Genomic DNA, 16,052 nt, shown 5'->3' on the forward strand with positions numbered 1-16,052 from the left:
TGAGGGAGCAGATTGGGCAGTGCTGCCCCTTCTCTTGCCAACCTATTAAGTTAAACTCAACCACCTCTACCAGTTCTCAGAGTTCTTGTAAAGACACAATGAGAAGATATGTGTGAAATAGTAGTAATGGTGCTCAAAAATATAAATCAGCATCATTGTCACTAATTAACTCTCCCCTAAGAACATGTCCTTTGATATGTCCTGGCGAGACCCATGGGTTTTCTCTTTCCATGAGAAATTCCTAGAATCCTATTCCTCTATGGGGAAATGTGGGGATAAGGGAGGCCGACCCTCACAGCACCGTCTGCCTCCCCACAGAGGGTACAGAGGAACCAGTGAAGATTCGGGAGGCAGGTGATGGCGTGTTTGAATGTGAATACTATCCTGTGGTCCCTGGAAAATATGTGGTTACCATCACATGGGGCGGCTATGCCATCCCGCGCAGGTGAGTCTCCGGGCTCTTTCCTTTCCCAAGCCAGGCCCCAGCAGCATTGGATAGTGTTAGGGTAGGGATCTCCTCGTCTGTGCAGTGTTAGGATCACAAGCTCCCAGGCTGGAAGCTGAGACCGCTGGGTCCTAAACACAGGGTTGGCTTTTTTGACACTTTCTAAACTTGGTCTGTTCGGTGCCTTAACAGAGGGAAGGAGGGGGAATCCCTTACCTTTTGACATCGGAATTCCCTCTATTTGTGAGGATGAGGCACTCCCAAATAGGGGCATTGATATTGATCTTTTCCCTTTCTAGGATCTGCCCATAAAGTAGATTAGCTTTCTTATCCTGTTTAGTAGGGAATATAAGAAAGTCAGGTGTGTCTGGGGCAAAGGGAAAGGGGAAATTTGGAGAACAATTCTTTCCTATCTTGACTGAAGCTCCTTCCCTCCCTCCCTCCTTTCCATCCTTCTTCTTCATTCTTTCCTTACCCTCTTCATTCTTTCCTTTCCCCCTTCCTTCATTCCCCTCTTCCTTTACTCTCTACTTCTTTCCTTCCTTCTCTTTGTCTCTTTCTCCCAGCCCCTTTGAGGTACAGGTGAGTCCTGAGGCTGGAGTCCAGAAAGTGCGGGCCTGGGGTCCTGGCCTGGAGACGGGCCAAGTGGGCAAGTCAGCTGACTTTGTGGTGGAGGCCATCGGCACAGAGGTGGGAACACTGGGTAAGTGACAGGAGAAAGAGGCTGAGGCTGTCCACTGAGTGACAGGGAAGCGAGGAGATGGGAATGCCGACTGTCATCCGGCCAGCACCAGCAATGTCACACCTTTTGTCCATCTCTCCCTCTCTGCTATTCAGGCTTCTCCATCGAGGGACCATCCCAGGCTAAGATCGAATGTGATGACAAGGGAGATGGCTCGTGTGATGTGCGTTATTGGCCTACAGAGCCAGGAGAGTATGCTGTCCATGTCATCTGTGATGACGAAGATATCCGTGACTCTCCCTTCATCGCCCACATTCAGCCTGCCCCTCCAGATTGCTTCCCAGACAAGGTACTGCTTCTGCAGATCTCTGCTCATCCTCTGTGAATGAGGCTAGAGCCTTCTAAGCCAACACCCCCTAACTCTCGTCCCCCTCCTCCTCTGCAGGTGAAGGCCTTTGGACCAGGGTTGGAGCCTACAGGGTGCATCGTGGACAAACCAGCAGAGTTCACCATCGATGCTCGTGCTGCTGGCAAGGGTGACCTCAAGCTCTATGCCCAGGTAAAGACATTGTCCTGGATCCCTTGGCTTATAGAAAGGCTTGAAAGGAGAAAAAACTCCAGCCCAAAAGCAAACAGTTCCCCAGTCCCCAAATTATTAGACAGCCAGGAGACACAGATCGAAATCCTCCACCAGACAACTTGCTAGTTTGGCAAGTCAGTTCACCTCAGTTAACTATCTCAGTTTCTTATCTGGAAAATGATGATAATAATAATGTGTGTATGTGTGTGTGTGATAATAGCGATGAACCTAGCCCACAAGGCTGTTTTGAGGAAGAAATGAGGTAACATATGAGCTTTGCAAACCTTATGATGCTCTCTGAATGCTCACTATTATTATGAATATTAAAATATTAGAACTGGCAGGGATAGTTAAGGTGAAATTACATACCCACAGTCCTACAGCCAATTAGTGTCAAAGCTAGGAGTAAAATCCATGACTCTTCCCTCTGCCCCTGCTGTCCTTTACTCATGACCACATGTGGTACTAAGAATTGGTGGCTCAGCTGTGACTGAGATAAAGTGGAGCATGTCGGCAGAAGATATTTCAGGGGCTCGTTTGATGCTGGCAAGAGATCAGTGGCTGAAGTCCTGGTTCTTCCTGAACTTAATCTATGTATCTGCTTATTTTCACAGGATGCTGAAGGCTGCCCTATTGATATCAAGGTGGTTCCCAATGGAGATGGAACTTTCCGATGCTCCTATGTGCCCACTAAACCCATCAAGCACACCATCATTGTCACTTGGGGAGGAGTTAATGTTCCCAAGAGCCCCTTCCGGGTATGTCTTCCTTATTCCCACTCAGAATTTATGGACGACTTCTTCTTCCAATAGTGACCTGTACCCTACACACATAATCTCTAAATGCTGGTGAAAGAGCAGATCCTGGGAACTTCCTAGACATTCTGCTTCTCCCCTATCCTCAGGACCTTTGGGGAAAGACTTGACTTTATCTGAGAGACAAAGGAGGGGAGATGGGGATTTGCAGGGGCTCCCGATCTCCTTGGGGAAAGGAATGGCTGTCTTAGAACTTCATGCTGGGCATTGGCATTTTGCAGGTAAATGTGGGAGAGGGAAGTCATCCTGAGAAGGTGAGGGTGTATGGTCCAGGAGTAGAGAAGACTGGCCTGAAGGCTAATGAACCAACCTACTTTACCGTGGACTGCAGTGAAGCTGGGCAAGGTATGCAGGTGGAAATTGGGCTGTGAAATGGTGGGGCCAAGGATGGGTAGGGGCCAAGATGTAGGAAAGAAAATATAGACTCAGAGACAATTAGAAGTGGAAGAGACATTAGAATTTTTGGTTTGCTTCCTCTGCACCTATATAGAAGAGGAGAATGAGATCCTGCTAAAGGCCACATAGCATAAACATGGTTGAAAAGCAAGCTGTACCTAATAGAGATCCACAGTTTCATGTACAATTCTCTTTTATCTTCTACTATGTATATGGAAATGAAAAAAAAAAAAAAAAAAAACCCTGTTCTTAAAAGTCCCTGGCTGTGACTACCTGCATGGAGTGTAGGAGAAGAGGGGTCAAGAGGAGGCAGTCAGAATGGGTGGGCTTTCCTGGTGCCCCTTCATCCATGGGAGTAACCAGGCTCTTCATCCCTCAGGGGATGTGAGCATTGGCATTAAGTGTGCCCCAGGCGTGGTGGGTCCTGCTGAAGCCGACATTGATTTTGATATCATCAAGAATGACAATGATACCTTCACTGTCAAGTACACGCCCCCTGGGGCTGGCCACTACACCATCATGGTGCTGTTTGCTAACCAGGTACCCCCCCCCCCCTTTCCCTTCCTGGTCAAGACGGCTCCTTTCCTCTTCTTCATCTGTCCCATGAACCCCAACCTTCAAAAAGCGAGCAATACCCTCTTAAAGGTGCTGTGTTTTTCAAGCACATTTCCTAGGAGATGCAGAACATAGAGAAAAGGGGAAGATCAATAGTGCCCCAAGTTCTGAGGTGGACAAGCTCTGGACTTGAGGATTCCCGCGTTCCCTTAATATGTCCCCCTCTGCTGTCTTGTTTCTATCTTATGCCTGTTTTTCCCTTGTCAGATAATCTCCCCTTCCCTTTGCCATTCTGCCTTCCATTTGCCTGGTAAGGGGCCAGCTGGGCTGGGACATCCGTGGCCAGTCCCCTCCTATGGCCACCACTGACCGTTTAGGAGCCCATTTCCTGGGGGATCGGGGAGTGTTTGGCTGGGAGGGGACTAGAGAGTTCCAACCTGTCCTTTCACCCTTCCCTCTCTTAGGAAATCCCAGCCAGCCCCTTCCACATCAAAGTGGACCCATCCCACGATGCCAGCAAGGTCAGGGCCGAGGGTCCAGGGCTCAACCGCACGGGTGAGTGTCTGCTGCAAGTTCCTCCTGCCTGGGCCATCCTGGGAGGAAAAATGGGCCCACAGCCTCTTTAGTCCCGGAACTTCCCTTACTTTTTCTTCTCCCCCTTTCTCCTCTTGGATTCCCAGGCGTGGAAGTTGGGAAGCCCACACACTTTACGGTGCTGACCAAAGGTGCTGGCAAGGCCAAGCTGGATGTTCACTTTGCTGGGGCAGCAAAGGGAGAGGCTGTTCGAGACTTCGAGATCATTGACAACCATGACTATTCCTATACTGTCAAGTATACGGCTGTCCAGCAGGCAAGTGCCCTTTTCCTGTCCCTCCCCTGCAGCCCTACCTTGACCATAACATCTCCAGGCCTAGGTCTTGCCCCCTCTTCTCAAGACCATTCTGTCCCTCCTTAACTCTTCCCCTCCCCATCATCTTTCCCTAGTAACTGTGACTTTGATTTAGTCTGTTTCCTCCTCTTTAAAAGGTGGTGGCAATGGTGGGGTGGGGATGGGGAGAGAGCTCCTGGTGACACTGCCAACTGTAACTTCCCGTGTATTCAACAGGGAAACATGGCAGTTACTGTGACTTACGGGGGGGATCCTGTTCCTAAAAGTCCATTTGTGGTGAACGTGGCACCCCCTCTGGACCTCAGCAAGGTCAAAGTTCAAGGCCTTAATAGCAGTAAGTGTATATGTGTATGGGAGAAGCAATGTTGTGCACTATGCGTGTGAGGGGTCGGTGAAAGGAGAAAAGGGTGGCTGGTGAAAAGAGGGAAAGGACAGACTTGGAAGGAGCTGGACTGCGATTTCTCTCGTCCTCATCACTGCCCCTTCCCATCTGTCTCCTCCTCTACCTGCTGTGGCACAGAGGTAGCAGTGGGACAGGAACAGGCGTTCTCAGTGAGCACCCGGGGTGCAGGCGGCCAGGGACAGTTGGATGTACGGATGACTTCACCCTCACGCCGACCCATCCCCTGCAAGCTGGAGCCAGGAGGTGGAGCAGACGCTCAGGCTGTCCGCTACATGCCCCCTGAGGAGGGGCCTTACAAGGTGGACATCACCTACGATGGACACCCGGTGCCTGGCAGCCCCTTTGCTGTTGAAGGTGTCCTTCCTCCTGACCCCTCCAAGGTAAGCTGGGCATGACCAAGATGGAACTGAGAGGAGCTGGCAAAACTAGGGCTGGACTCAAAGTGGAGAATCTGAGTCTTAGAGGCAAGAAAGACTGATGTATCTGAAAAGTGATCAATGTAGAGTGTGTGTGTGTGTGTGTGTGTGTGAGAGAGAGAGAGAGAGAGAGAGAGACAGACAAACAGATAGACAAAAATATACAGAAACAAAGACACAAAGAGACAGAGAGAGAGACAAAAACAGACACAAAAACAGAGATAGAAACAGAGACAGAGAAACAGACACACACACACACAGACAGACAGAGAGATAAACAAAAACAGACAGAAACGGAGACACAGAGAGACAGAAAAACATAGAGATAGAAACAGACACAAAAACAGAGATAGAGACAGAGAAACAGACACAGAGACAGACACAGAGACAGAAAGAGAGGCAGAGAGACAGAAAGATAGAACAGAGTGAGACAAAAAGACAGAGAGACAGAGACAAACAGAGACAGAGACAAACAGACAGAGAGATAGGGATGGGAGTAGGGAAGTCCCTAACTATAACTAACTATGTGACTTTGGACAAATCTTTTAATCTCTCAGTCTCAGTTGCCTCATCTATAAAAATGGTGAAAGTAACAGCACCTCCTCCCCAGTGTTTCTGTGAGAATAAATGAGATAAGTCACTTTCAGACAATTCTTTGCAAACCTTAGGGAGCTCTCTGAAAGCTAAATGCTTACTAGGCATTTGCTACAGAATAGACATGGAGGTGGGTACACTGAGGACACAGGAAAGAGACATTCTCTGTCTCCAAAGACTTCATGATCCTGTGGGCAAGATAAGACCATGCCCATGAAACAAGGAATATTGTAAAATAATGAGAGGCAGCATGGCATAGTGGATAGAGAGTTGGCCATATGGATTCAAAACCCACCTCAGGGCTGTCACTCAACCTTCTAATGCTTAAGATGGAAGGTTTTCACCTGGATTCCAGAAGCCTATGAACACTGGATGGAATCTTCATTTTCACTAATCTCTTAGTGAAACATGAGCAATTCTTTTGATTCTTTGAAAACATTATTCTGGGGCATTCATGTATTTTATCAATTTGTTTAAAAAAAAAATTAAGAAGTTCTGTCTGCTTGTAACAATACAATTGCTTCAGGAGTTCCGAGAAGGGAGTTTATTATGCTTTGAAGTAGTCAGGAAAGTCTTTGTGAAGGAGGTAGAATTTAAGCTAAAGGGAAAAAGTAGCATCCCCACCCAGGATAAGTGGGCTTATCTCCTTCTCCAAGGGCAAGGAGCCCAGGCGGGCCAGGACCTCTGAAAGACAGGCTGACCCTGAGGAGGTGATAGATGTTTGAGGGTTTAAAGAGAGTAAATCAGACTGCTCAGGAGAGGTCTGAGAAGAAGCTACCCTCATCATGGTATCTTCTCTCCCTTGCTTTTCCCCAGGTGTGCGCTTATGGCCCCGGACTCAAGGGTGGCTTGGTGGGGACACCAGCACCATTTTCCATCGACACAAAGGGGGCAGGAACAGGGGGCCTGGGGCTGACAGTGGAAGGTCCCTGTGAGGCTAAGATTGAGTGCCAGGATAACGGCGATGGCTCATGTGCAGTGAGCTACCTGCCCACGGAGCCAGGAGAATACACCATCAACATCCTCTTTGCTGAGGCTCACATCCCCGGTTCACCCTTCAAGGCCGACATCCGCCCGGTCTTTGATCCTAGCAAGGTTCGGGCTAGTGGGCCTGGGCTGGAGCGAGGCAAGGCTGGGGAAGCGGCCACCTTCACTGTGGACTGCTCAGAAGCGGGCGAGGCCGAGCTGACCATTGAGATCCTGTCGGATGCCGGAGTGAAAGCCGAGGTGCTAATCCAGAACAACGCTGATGGCACCTACCACATCACCTACAGCCCTGCTTTCCCTGGCACCTACACCATTACCATCAAATATGGAGGACATCCCGTACCCAAATTCCCTTCCCGCGTTCACGTCCAGCCGGCGGTTGATACTAGTGGCGTCAAGGTCTCTGGACCTGGTGTGGAGCCCCATGGTGAGTGAAAAACGGGGAACAAGGGCAAAGGGGAGCAGTTGAGTGTATCAGGCTGGAAAAAGGAACTAGGAAGAGATGTAAAAAGTAAATGGGGGAAAGGAGATTAGGGAGGTTGGAATGTGGGGAAGTAAGGAGATGGAGGAGATTAAGTGAGAGGGGAATAGTATAGAAGAGCTGAAGGACCAAGACACGGAGATGGATGGTGGAAATTAGAGTAAAAAAGAAGGGAATGGTTGGAGACAAGGTGAAGCCTCTGAGTCTTGGAGGCCTGAATGAAGGAAAAGATCGTAGGGTACATCAGAAGGTTCTGGGGGGATAGATGGCCCCAGTGGAGATGTCAGGGGGAAAACAATAGCTGAGCTATCAAGATGGAAGGAGTTGCTCTAGGAGCCCAGGGTGGAGAGGGGACCATAGGAGATTGGGGCTACCTGCCACTGGGGTTTGGAGAAAAAGAGGCCCCAAGGAAAGGCTTACACAGGGGTACAAATGAGAGACTGCCAGGGGTTGATTCAGAAACCAGGAACAAGAAAGGTAAGGGACTGCAGCTATGGGGATAACAGTGGAAATGTGGAGGTAATGGCAAAGACAGCGGCATGGGACTCAAGTCTGCTGGCAGGGGAAAAAGGGCTTGCACTTGTCTTTGAGAGACTTCTGAGGTGGATTGGGGTGGCTTGTACAGGCCAACCTTCTCATTCTGCCACTGTGCTCTGGCTCCCAGGTGTTCTCCGAGAGGTGACCACAGAGTTCACAGTAGATGCTCGATCCCTGACTGCTACCGGTGGGAACCACGTCACAGCCCGGGTCCTGAATCCCTCGGGAGCTAAGACTGACACCTATGTGACAGACAATGGGGACGGCACCTACCGAGTGCAGTACACGGCCTATGAAGAAGGTAGGGGAGGCAGGGATGTTGGGTACAAGCACCCACTCACCCAGCAGTGGGAGGAGACGAGGGGCACATGACATGGCTTCACCTCTCCTCCAAACCCACACACCTTATGTTGCCATCCTCAGGAGTCCACTTGGTAGAGGTATTATATGATGACGTGGCAGTGCCCAAGAGCCCGTTCCGTGTCGGTGTGACCGAAGGCTGCGACCCTTCCCGCGTTCGGGCCTATGGGCCTGGCCTGGAAGGAGGGCTGGTCAACAAAGCCAACCGCTTTACGGTAGAGACCAGGTACATGCCATCCGCTGTTCCCACTCTCCTTCACACATCTTCCCTCCTTCCTGCGTTAGCATGTCCAGCCATAGTCAAGAATCAGAGGATCTGGTTTCAAATTCCACCTCTAACTGTACCATGGTGACATTGGGCAATTCATTTAATTTCCTGTGGCCTCAGCTTCCCCATTTAGGTGGGTGGGAGGGTGGAAGTGGACTGGAACCTTTGTGGTTCCTTCCAGTTTCAGAGCTGTGAACTTATGAATAAGGGTGGGAGCTGGCAGGCTATATCTTTAGATCCCTAGATCTTTGTACCTGGAAAATTTCCAAAACAATTTCTCATCCCCATTACTGGTTTGGCTACAGTAAATACTAGGAGAAAACCCAGCCATTCCAAGCTCGCATATCCCAGCTAATCCTAAGGACTTGTACCTCAGATCTTCCACTTAGTCTCCAAAAAGCCTTGTCTCTCCCCTTCCTTCCCTTTCCATGGCTCTCCCTCCCTTTTCCCGATCTCTTGCCGTGAACTAACGGAGGCTGTTCTGCAGGGGAGCTGGCACTGGAGGCCTGGGCCTGGCTATTGAAGGTCCCTCAGAGGCAAAGATGTCCTGCAAGGACAACAAGGATGGCAGCTGCAGTGTGGAGTATATCCCCTTTACTCCCGGAGACTATGATGTCAACATCACTTTTGGAGGGCGTCCTATTCCAGGCATGGTCACTGAGACAGGGGAAAGACTGAAAGGGCATGGGTAGGGGTGGCACATTGTACAAGAAAGTGGTGGAAAGAGAGGGGAAGAAATGAATAGCTCCTTATTTCCTAGAGGAAGAACATTACTAGAGGCACTGGTAGAGGTTGGGAGAGAAAGGTATAAATATATACATACATAGATACATACATATATATATATATATATATATATATATATATATGCATATAAATATATGAGGCCAGAATCAAACTCTGTGTCTCCAGGCTCAGCACTTAATCCACTGTACCACTTCGTTTATAATAGCTCTAGGTCACGGAAACAATGATATTTATACTTCCTTAAATTATTTTATCAATGTGGGTTTCTTCCAATTCAAATAAGACACCTTCTTCCGTCCCCTTGTCTCTTTGCCCCAGAATATTAAGGTTTTGCCATGTAGTTCTCAACATCTAGGTTGGTTGGCACTTGTTTGTGTTCTGATTTATTTTATGAGATGGCTAGATTGTAGAGTAGAAAAGGTGCTGGACTTGAGTCAGAAAGATCTGAATTCAAATCCTGCATCAGATACTTCCTAGTTGTATGACCCTGGGAAAGTCAATTAACTTTTCTCTGTCTCAGTTTCTTCATTTGTAAAATAAAGATGACAGCACCTACATTTGAGCATCAAGTTGGATACATACAGTGTATCCTCCATATATATACTCCGTACTCCATAAAGCATTATGTAAATGCTAGCAATTAGTATGAAAGTGCTCTGATGCATTGTCCTACAGTCCTGTCTCTGCTCTGGGACTGTGGGCTTCTGGATGGTAGAGCCTGTGACTCTTCTCTCCTCCCTGTCCTCTCTCAGGATCTAGTATATACAGCATATTAGTGGTGGTGATGGAGGGTGGAGAGGAAAGAGGGCTTAGAATGTTAGTCTATCCCTGGGAAGCTAACCCTTTAATTCTCTTCTCCTTCCAGGGAGCCCCTTCCGAGTGCCAGTGAAGGATGTGGTGGATCCTGGAAAGGTGAAGTGTTCAGGCCCCGGTCTAGGAGCTGGCGTCCGAGCCAGGGTCCCCCAGACCTTCACCGTAGATTGCAGTCAAGCCGGACGAGCCCCACTGCAAGTGGCAGTGGTGGGACCCACAGGTATGGAAAGAGTTGGGGAGCCCCCCGAAAGTAAGATGGGGTGGAGGGGAATAATCAGAATTTTTTTAGAGGCTTATGAGACAACCTGAATAAATTTTTTTGCACTCTCCTCCCTCCCCAGGAGTGGCTGAACCAGTAGAAGTGCGAGATAAGGGAGATGGTACCCACACGGTGAACTATACGCCAGCCACTGATGGGCCATACACTGTGGCTGTCAAATATGCTGACCAGGAGGTGCCACGCAGGTGAGCCACAAAGAGAGACGTCTGGGGGTAGGGGAGAAGGTAACCATGGCAAAGCCAAAAATGATATGGCAGATGGTGAAGGCAGGGGAAATCCTCAGTCAGCTTCTCTAGAAAGCACTTATGCTCAGATTTGGGGGGCTCATCCTTTTTCTACACTATTGATCTTAATTAAGTGGCATAGAGAAGCTTGGGGTGACTACCCCTCCCACTGCTTTCCACTAAGTCCTGGCCCTTTGCTCCCAGTAATCTCTGTCTCAGCACAGAACCAGAATCTGGCATGCCTGTGAGAGTAAAGTAGGGACATGGGCTTGGGATGAGACATAGGGGTGGAGTGATTCCCCTGCACTCACCATCTGAACTTCCTCTCTTTTACCTCCAAGCCCCTTCAAAATCAAAGTGCTGCCAGCTCACGATGCCAGCAAGGTCCGAGCAAGTGGTCCGGGACTCAATGCCTCAGGCATCCCAGCCAGCCTTCCTGTGGAGTTCACCATTGATGCCAGAGATGCTGGAGAGGGACTGCTTACTGTCCAGATCCTGGTGAGGGCTTTCTCCCTTTGAGGGCTTAAGGGGCAAGTCCCAGGTTTGGAGCAGGGAGCACTTGGTGTAAGTGCCAAACTCACTCCTGGAATCTCCTCCTCACCCACCCCAGGACCCCGAGGGCAAACCCAAGAAGGCAAATATACGAGACAATGGAGACGGCACATACACTGTCTCCTACCTGCCGGACATGAGCGGCCGATACACCATCACCATCAAGTATGGGGGTGATGAGATCCCCTACTCTCCCTTCCGAATCCATGCCTTGCCTACTGGGGATGCCAGCAAGTGCCTTGTCACTGGTGAGCACCTCGTCTGGTCCTTCCCCTCTGTTTTGCTGCTGTCCCTCGTAATCCTTCCTACACCCAGCACACAGAGACATCCATACTTGTACTTGCCACATCAGGGGGTATGGAGTTGGGGGGGGGGTAGAGTCTTCTTTGCTTGCCCCACTCTCTGGATGTTGTACATGCTCTGTCTACACTGGTCTCACATTCTTCTCTCTTTCCAGTGTCCATTGGCGGACATGGCCTGGGTGAGTTGCATCCATACTTTCCATGGGAGGGTTTGGACCACAGGGGATCAGGGGAAGGGATGGGGATCTAGCCCCAAGTCTGCATGCACTTCTCTGGCTCTCATGTGTATAACATCATGAAGGGGGTTGGATTGGAGGATCTCAAGGGCCTTTCCAGGATAAAAACCATATGATCCTGTGACTGGGTACTTGGTCCTATGACTGAGCCGGGACTTGAGGATACCTCACATCTTTCTTGATGATCTCCCTCCCTCCTGAAAAGGTCCTGATCACAGTTCCCTCCTTTGCTTTCATCAAATGCCCTCTCCTGTTCTTCCCATGCAGCCACACAGCCCCTGACTACGTCTTCTCACCCCCACAGGTGCATGTCTGGGCCCCCGCATCCAGATTGGGGAGGAGACAGTCATCACAGTGGATGCCAAGGCGGCAGGAAAGGGCAAGGTGACGTGCACGGTGTCGACCCCAGACGGGGCAGAGCTGGATGTGGATGTTGTGGAAAACCACGATGGCACCTTCGACATCTACTACACCGCCCCTGAGCCGGGCAAGTACGTCATCACCATCCGGTTTGGAGGAGAGCATATCCCTAACAGCCCCTTCCACGTCCTGGTAAGTACCTGAGGGCAGATGGGCTGGGGAAGGGAGACCAAGGATTGGGTCTGTGAATTAGGCCCTGCTACAGGCATATATAACACATTGTATATATATATGTATATATATAACATATAATGCATAATATATACTATATAATGCAATTCTATTATAGATTGTGTTTTATTACATATAACATCTATAATATATAATGTTTAATATATGATCATTTAATACATGATACATATTGTTGTATGATGAAACTGTTTTAAAATACTTTCTTATACTTCAGATTGTGTGTGGGGGGGGGTTCCATTCAGAGCAGATACAGTCTCATATACTTAGTAGGCCTTTGTTATATTCACTTTTGATTTCAGCACTATTCCTGTTCTCAGATACCAGTTCATGTAGGCACGGGGACAGAGAAGCAATCATTCCCCTCCATTCTCTTTGAGAAATTAACCATTCCCATGAAGTTGTCAGCTTTCAACTTGAGGGCTGAGATACACCCTGCCTCTCCCTTCTCAGGGTGGGCAGGACAGTGGTGACTCATGGTCTGAATCCCCAGACCTTTGTGTATGGGCACTTGAGCTCATCAACATGACAAAGGCCCAGCCACTCTTGTGAGCCTGTTCTCATGTCAGCTTTTGAGACTATATTGACCAATGTTGTTTTTCATTCTACCAAAATAATGCATATTGACCTATATTAGACCACTTATTAAGACTCCTCTGTGGACTAAGCGCTATGTTGATCCTCTATAACTCCATGTTATTCCATGTCTTGCTTCCTCAGGCGTGTGACCCCATTCCCCATGTGGAGGAGCCATGTGACACCTTACAGCTGCGCCAGCCTTTCCCTACACACCAGCCCAGTAGCTACCCCACCCACTGGGTACCTGCTTTAGCAAAGGGGTCTCTATCTTCCCTTTCCACTCCCCTCCTTCTTACTTTTAGCCTTCAGGATCATGTTAGGTTAAAAGTCTCTCTTCAGAGATAGAGTCCTCCCCCAAAAAAGGGTCTTCTCAGGTTATGCAAATGAAGGGCCCAGCTCTGGGAGGGTAAACTGACAATGGGGGGGTCTGAGCCAGAAGCCTTGGGTCAGGAAAGGGGAAGCCTTCCTCAGTGTGACAAGCACAGTCTCTCATCCTATTTTCCTCCACCTTTTCTCTTGCAGCTCCTGCCTTCTCTTCTGCTGCTGAGCTACTTCCTGACATTAACTTTACTTTTCTTTCCCCTTTTTTTCCATCTGATTTTCATTTGGGGTATGGAGTGGGACTTCCACTTTCTTTGACCTGCTATTACTAATCATCCCTTTCTTCTTCCCTTCTCCTTCTCCAAGGCCACAGATGAGCCAGTGGTCCCAGCAGAACCCATGGAGTCCATGTTGAGACCCTTCAATTTGGTTATCCCATTCACAGTCCAGAAGGGAGAGATCACAGGTACTGTCTCTCCAGGATCATAGTACCAGAGAAGTTCAGAATTAGATTATTTAGCGATTGATTACCTTAGTCCAACTTCCTCACCTTACAGAGGTAATATACCTAGTTAATGGCAGAGTTAAAATAACAAAACAGGTCTTCTTATCACTGTATGAGTTTCTTTCTTCTTCATATACTATAATTGCTTCCTGATCTAAAGCAGCCCCCCTGGCCCAGTGGAAAAAAATGGCCAAGTCCTCTTCCCTACCCAAGGAAGAGGCTAACTCTCCTAGATAGGACAAAAGTGGACAGAGATGAGATAGCCTTCTCCTAAATGCTGGAATGGGGAAAGATTTTGAAAAATATATGGGACAGGGCAGGGAGATAGAGATCAGGTAATCTGTGAGATCAAAGGGGCAGATGCTGTACCCTTGTTGATATTGACTGTGCCCTGACATACCAGGTGAGGTACGGATGCCCTCTGGGAAGACTGCAAGACCCAATATCACAGATAATAAGGACGGCACCATCACAGTGAGATATGCGCCCAGTGAGAAGGGACTTCATGAAATGGGGATCAAATACGATGGCAATCACATTCCTGGTAAGTTGATTGGAAAAAGATGCTAAGATCTGGGTGACTAGACAAATAATCAATTGAGGGACCATCGAATACAGTTACAATTGACTTAGCACAGTCTGGGGAATAGAGAAGTTGGGAACAGGGAGCCATTTGGAAAGGGAAGTGGGGGAAGTCCTGGAGTTGGAAGATGAGGTTGGGATGAGTTTATTTAGAGGCAGAAGAGGTTACAGGTAACTTCAAATAGATGGGCATCAGGGCAGCTAGGTAGAGTCAGGAGGACCTGGTTCAAATCCAGCTTCCAACACTTACTAGATTTGTGGCCAATCACAACCCTGATTGCCTCAAATAAATAAACATATAGGTGTCAGAAATTTGAGAAGTTGGAAAGATCGATGGAAGGAGTTAGAGTAGCTCTAGAATTCGTGTGATTTAATCCTGTGGTCTCTTCTCCTTCCCTCAGGAAGCCCCCTGCAGTTCTATGTTGATGCCATCAATAGCCGCCACGTGAGTGCCTATGGGCCAGGCTTGAGTCATGGCATGGTCAATAAACCAGCCACCTTCACAATTGTCACCAAGGATGCTGGCGAAGGTAAGAGGATGGAGGAGATGAAATTTGGAGGTGGGGTAGGTTGTGAGACGGAGTACAACCTGAATCTCTAACATCAGTTCCTCCTACACTCTCCTAGGGGGCCTGTCTCTTGCTGTGGAAGGCCCATCTAAAGCAGAGATCACCTGTAAGGACAACAAAGATGGCACCTGTACGGTATCCTACCTCCCTACTGCTCCTGGGGACTATAGCATCATTGTCCGTTTTGATGACAAACACATCCCAGGGAGTCCCTTCACTGCCAAAATCACAGGTACATTTGTTCTTCTGTCCCCCCAATGAATAACCATTCAGTAGTGCTTATTAAAAGCCCACCCACTAAGACTAAACACTGTCCTTATTGTGGACAAGCATGTGAAGAATATGGAATTAGGTTACTGACCTTAGGGATCTTATGGTCCCTCTTGGGGAGACCCAGCATGCGCACATGTGGAATGACCAAGGAACATTGAAAAAAGGCAACCTATCTTGGAAAGAAACCTGCTTCCTCAGTAAACTCCAGAACAGGAAAACCTGAGACATTAGGGCGAATGAAAATAGGTGGTAAATTTCCTGGAATTCCATTTGGATATCTCCCTTCTCTGCTCCCCTCTCACTGCCACCACCCTAGGTCAAGACTTTATTTCCTCTTTCTCTCAGATCATTATAATAATCCTAATTAATCCCCTTGTCTCTAGGCTTTTCATAACTTATGACATTCTCCATGCAGTTGCTAAAATAATCTTCCTATTGTGTAGATGTAGTCATGACGCTTTCCTGGTCAGGGAAGAAGCTTTCATGATTCCCTTTTGCCAATAAGATAAAGCATAAACTCCTTCGTTCTTTCAAAACTCAATATGTTCTGACTAAAATTTACTTTCCCATATTCTGTCACATATTTTTGCTCCAGTTACAAAATTATAACTTGGGTCTCCTCAATATAGAAACTCTAGGTGCTGAACTGAAACCGTAACAATGCATAATAAAATTTTATAATAATGTTACATTATGTTACATTATATTCTACTACTACAGCATTCCATAACAAAACTTGACTGTAATATCAATCGACCATTTGACTAATTAATACTGACAGACAACTGATATTTTAGAACATTGTTTCTTTGAACGAATTAGATTTTATGATATTGTTTCATCTGATTATCTTTGTTAGAAGGGATTGTAGAAGTTATGTCATCCAACTTCTCCTTCACTATAGGAAATGCCTCTATAACATGCCCATCTGATAATTCACTTTATCTAGGACACTTCCATTGATAGGGAGCTCACTATAATACAAAGTAGTCTATTCCATTGGCATGTAGTTAAATCAATATAAAGTTCTTTTATATTGAGCTCCAAACCTT

At 47.9% G+C, this 16,052-nt stretch overlaps 1 protein-coding gene across 2 annotated transcripts in view; it reads left to right on the forward strand.

The window, feature by feature from the left end:
- FLNC (filamin C) overlaps positions 1-16,052 on the forward strand; it is a 42,549-nt gene that overhangs the window by 15,331 nt on the left and 11,166 nt on the right. The window contains exons 10-35 of one of the 2 annotated variants that reach the window (XM_003771593.3): positions 319-445; positions 1,012-1,148; positions 1,283-1,476; positions 1,573-1,686; positions 2,322-2,465; positions 2,744-2,867; positions 3,298-3,458; positions 3,938-4,028; positions 4,154-4,323; positions 4,579-4,696; positions 4,883-5,145; positions 6,592-7,189; positions 7,908-8,081; positions 8,204-8,366; positions 8,896-9,056; positions 10,021-10,188; positions 10,310-10,433; positions 10,814-10,970; positions 11,083-11,272; positions 11,482-11,505; positions 11,867-12,114; positions 12,892-12,990; positions 13,438-13,537; positions 13,980-14,120; positions 14,560-14,688; positions 14,786-14,959. In XM_003771593.3, the coding sequence (XP_003771641.1) occupies positions 319-445; positions 1,012-1,148; positions 1,283-1,476; positions 1,573-1,686; positions 2,322-2,465; positions 2,744-2,867; positions 3,298-3,458; positions 3,938-4,028; positions 4,154-4,323; positions 4,579-4,696; positions 4,883-5,145; positions 6,592-7,189; positions 7,908-8,081; positions 8,204-8,366; positions 8,896-9,056; positions 10,021-10,188; positions 10,310-10,433; positions 10,814-10,970; positions 11,083-11,272; positions 11,482-11,505; positions 11,867-12,114; positions 12,892-12,990; positions 13,438-13,537; positions 13,980-14,120; positions 14,560-14,688; positions 14,786-14,959 (4,293 nt within the window). The remainder of the gene's footprint in view (positions 1-318; positions 446-1,011; positions 1,149-1,282; positions 1,477-1,572; positions 1,687-2,321; positions 2,466-2,743; positions 2,868-3,297; positions 3,459-3,937; positions 4,029-4,153; positions 4,324-4,578; positions 4,697-4,882; positions 5,146-6,591; positions 7,190-7,907; positions 8,082-8,203; positions 8,367-8,895; positions 9,057-10,020; positions 10,189-10,309; positions 10,434-10,813; positions 10,971-11,082; positions 11,273-11,481; positions 11,506-11,866; positions 12,115-12,891; positions 12,991-13,437; positions 13,538-13,979; positions 14,121-14,559; positions 14,689-14,785; positions 14,960-16,052) is intronic. The other variant, XM_003771594.3, reaches the window with a different exon arrangement.

The sequence above is a fragment of the Sarcophilus harrisii genome, chromosome 5 (genome assembly GCF_902635505.1).
Source record: "Sarcophilus harrisii chromosome 5, mSarHar1.11, whole genome shotgun sequence".
Lineage (NCBI taxonomy): Eukaryota > Metazoa > Chordata > Mammalia > Dasyuromorphia > Dasyuridae > Sarcophilus > Sarcophilus harrisii.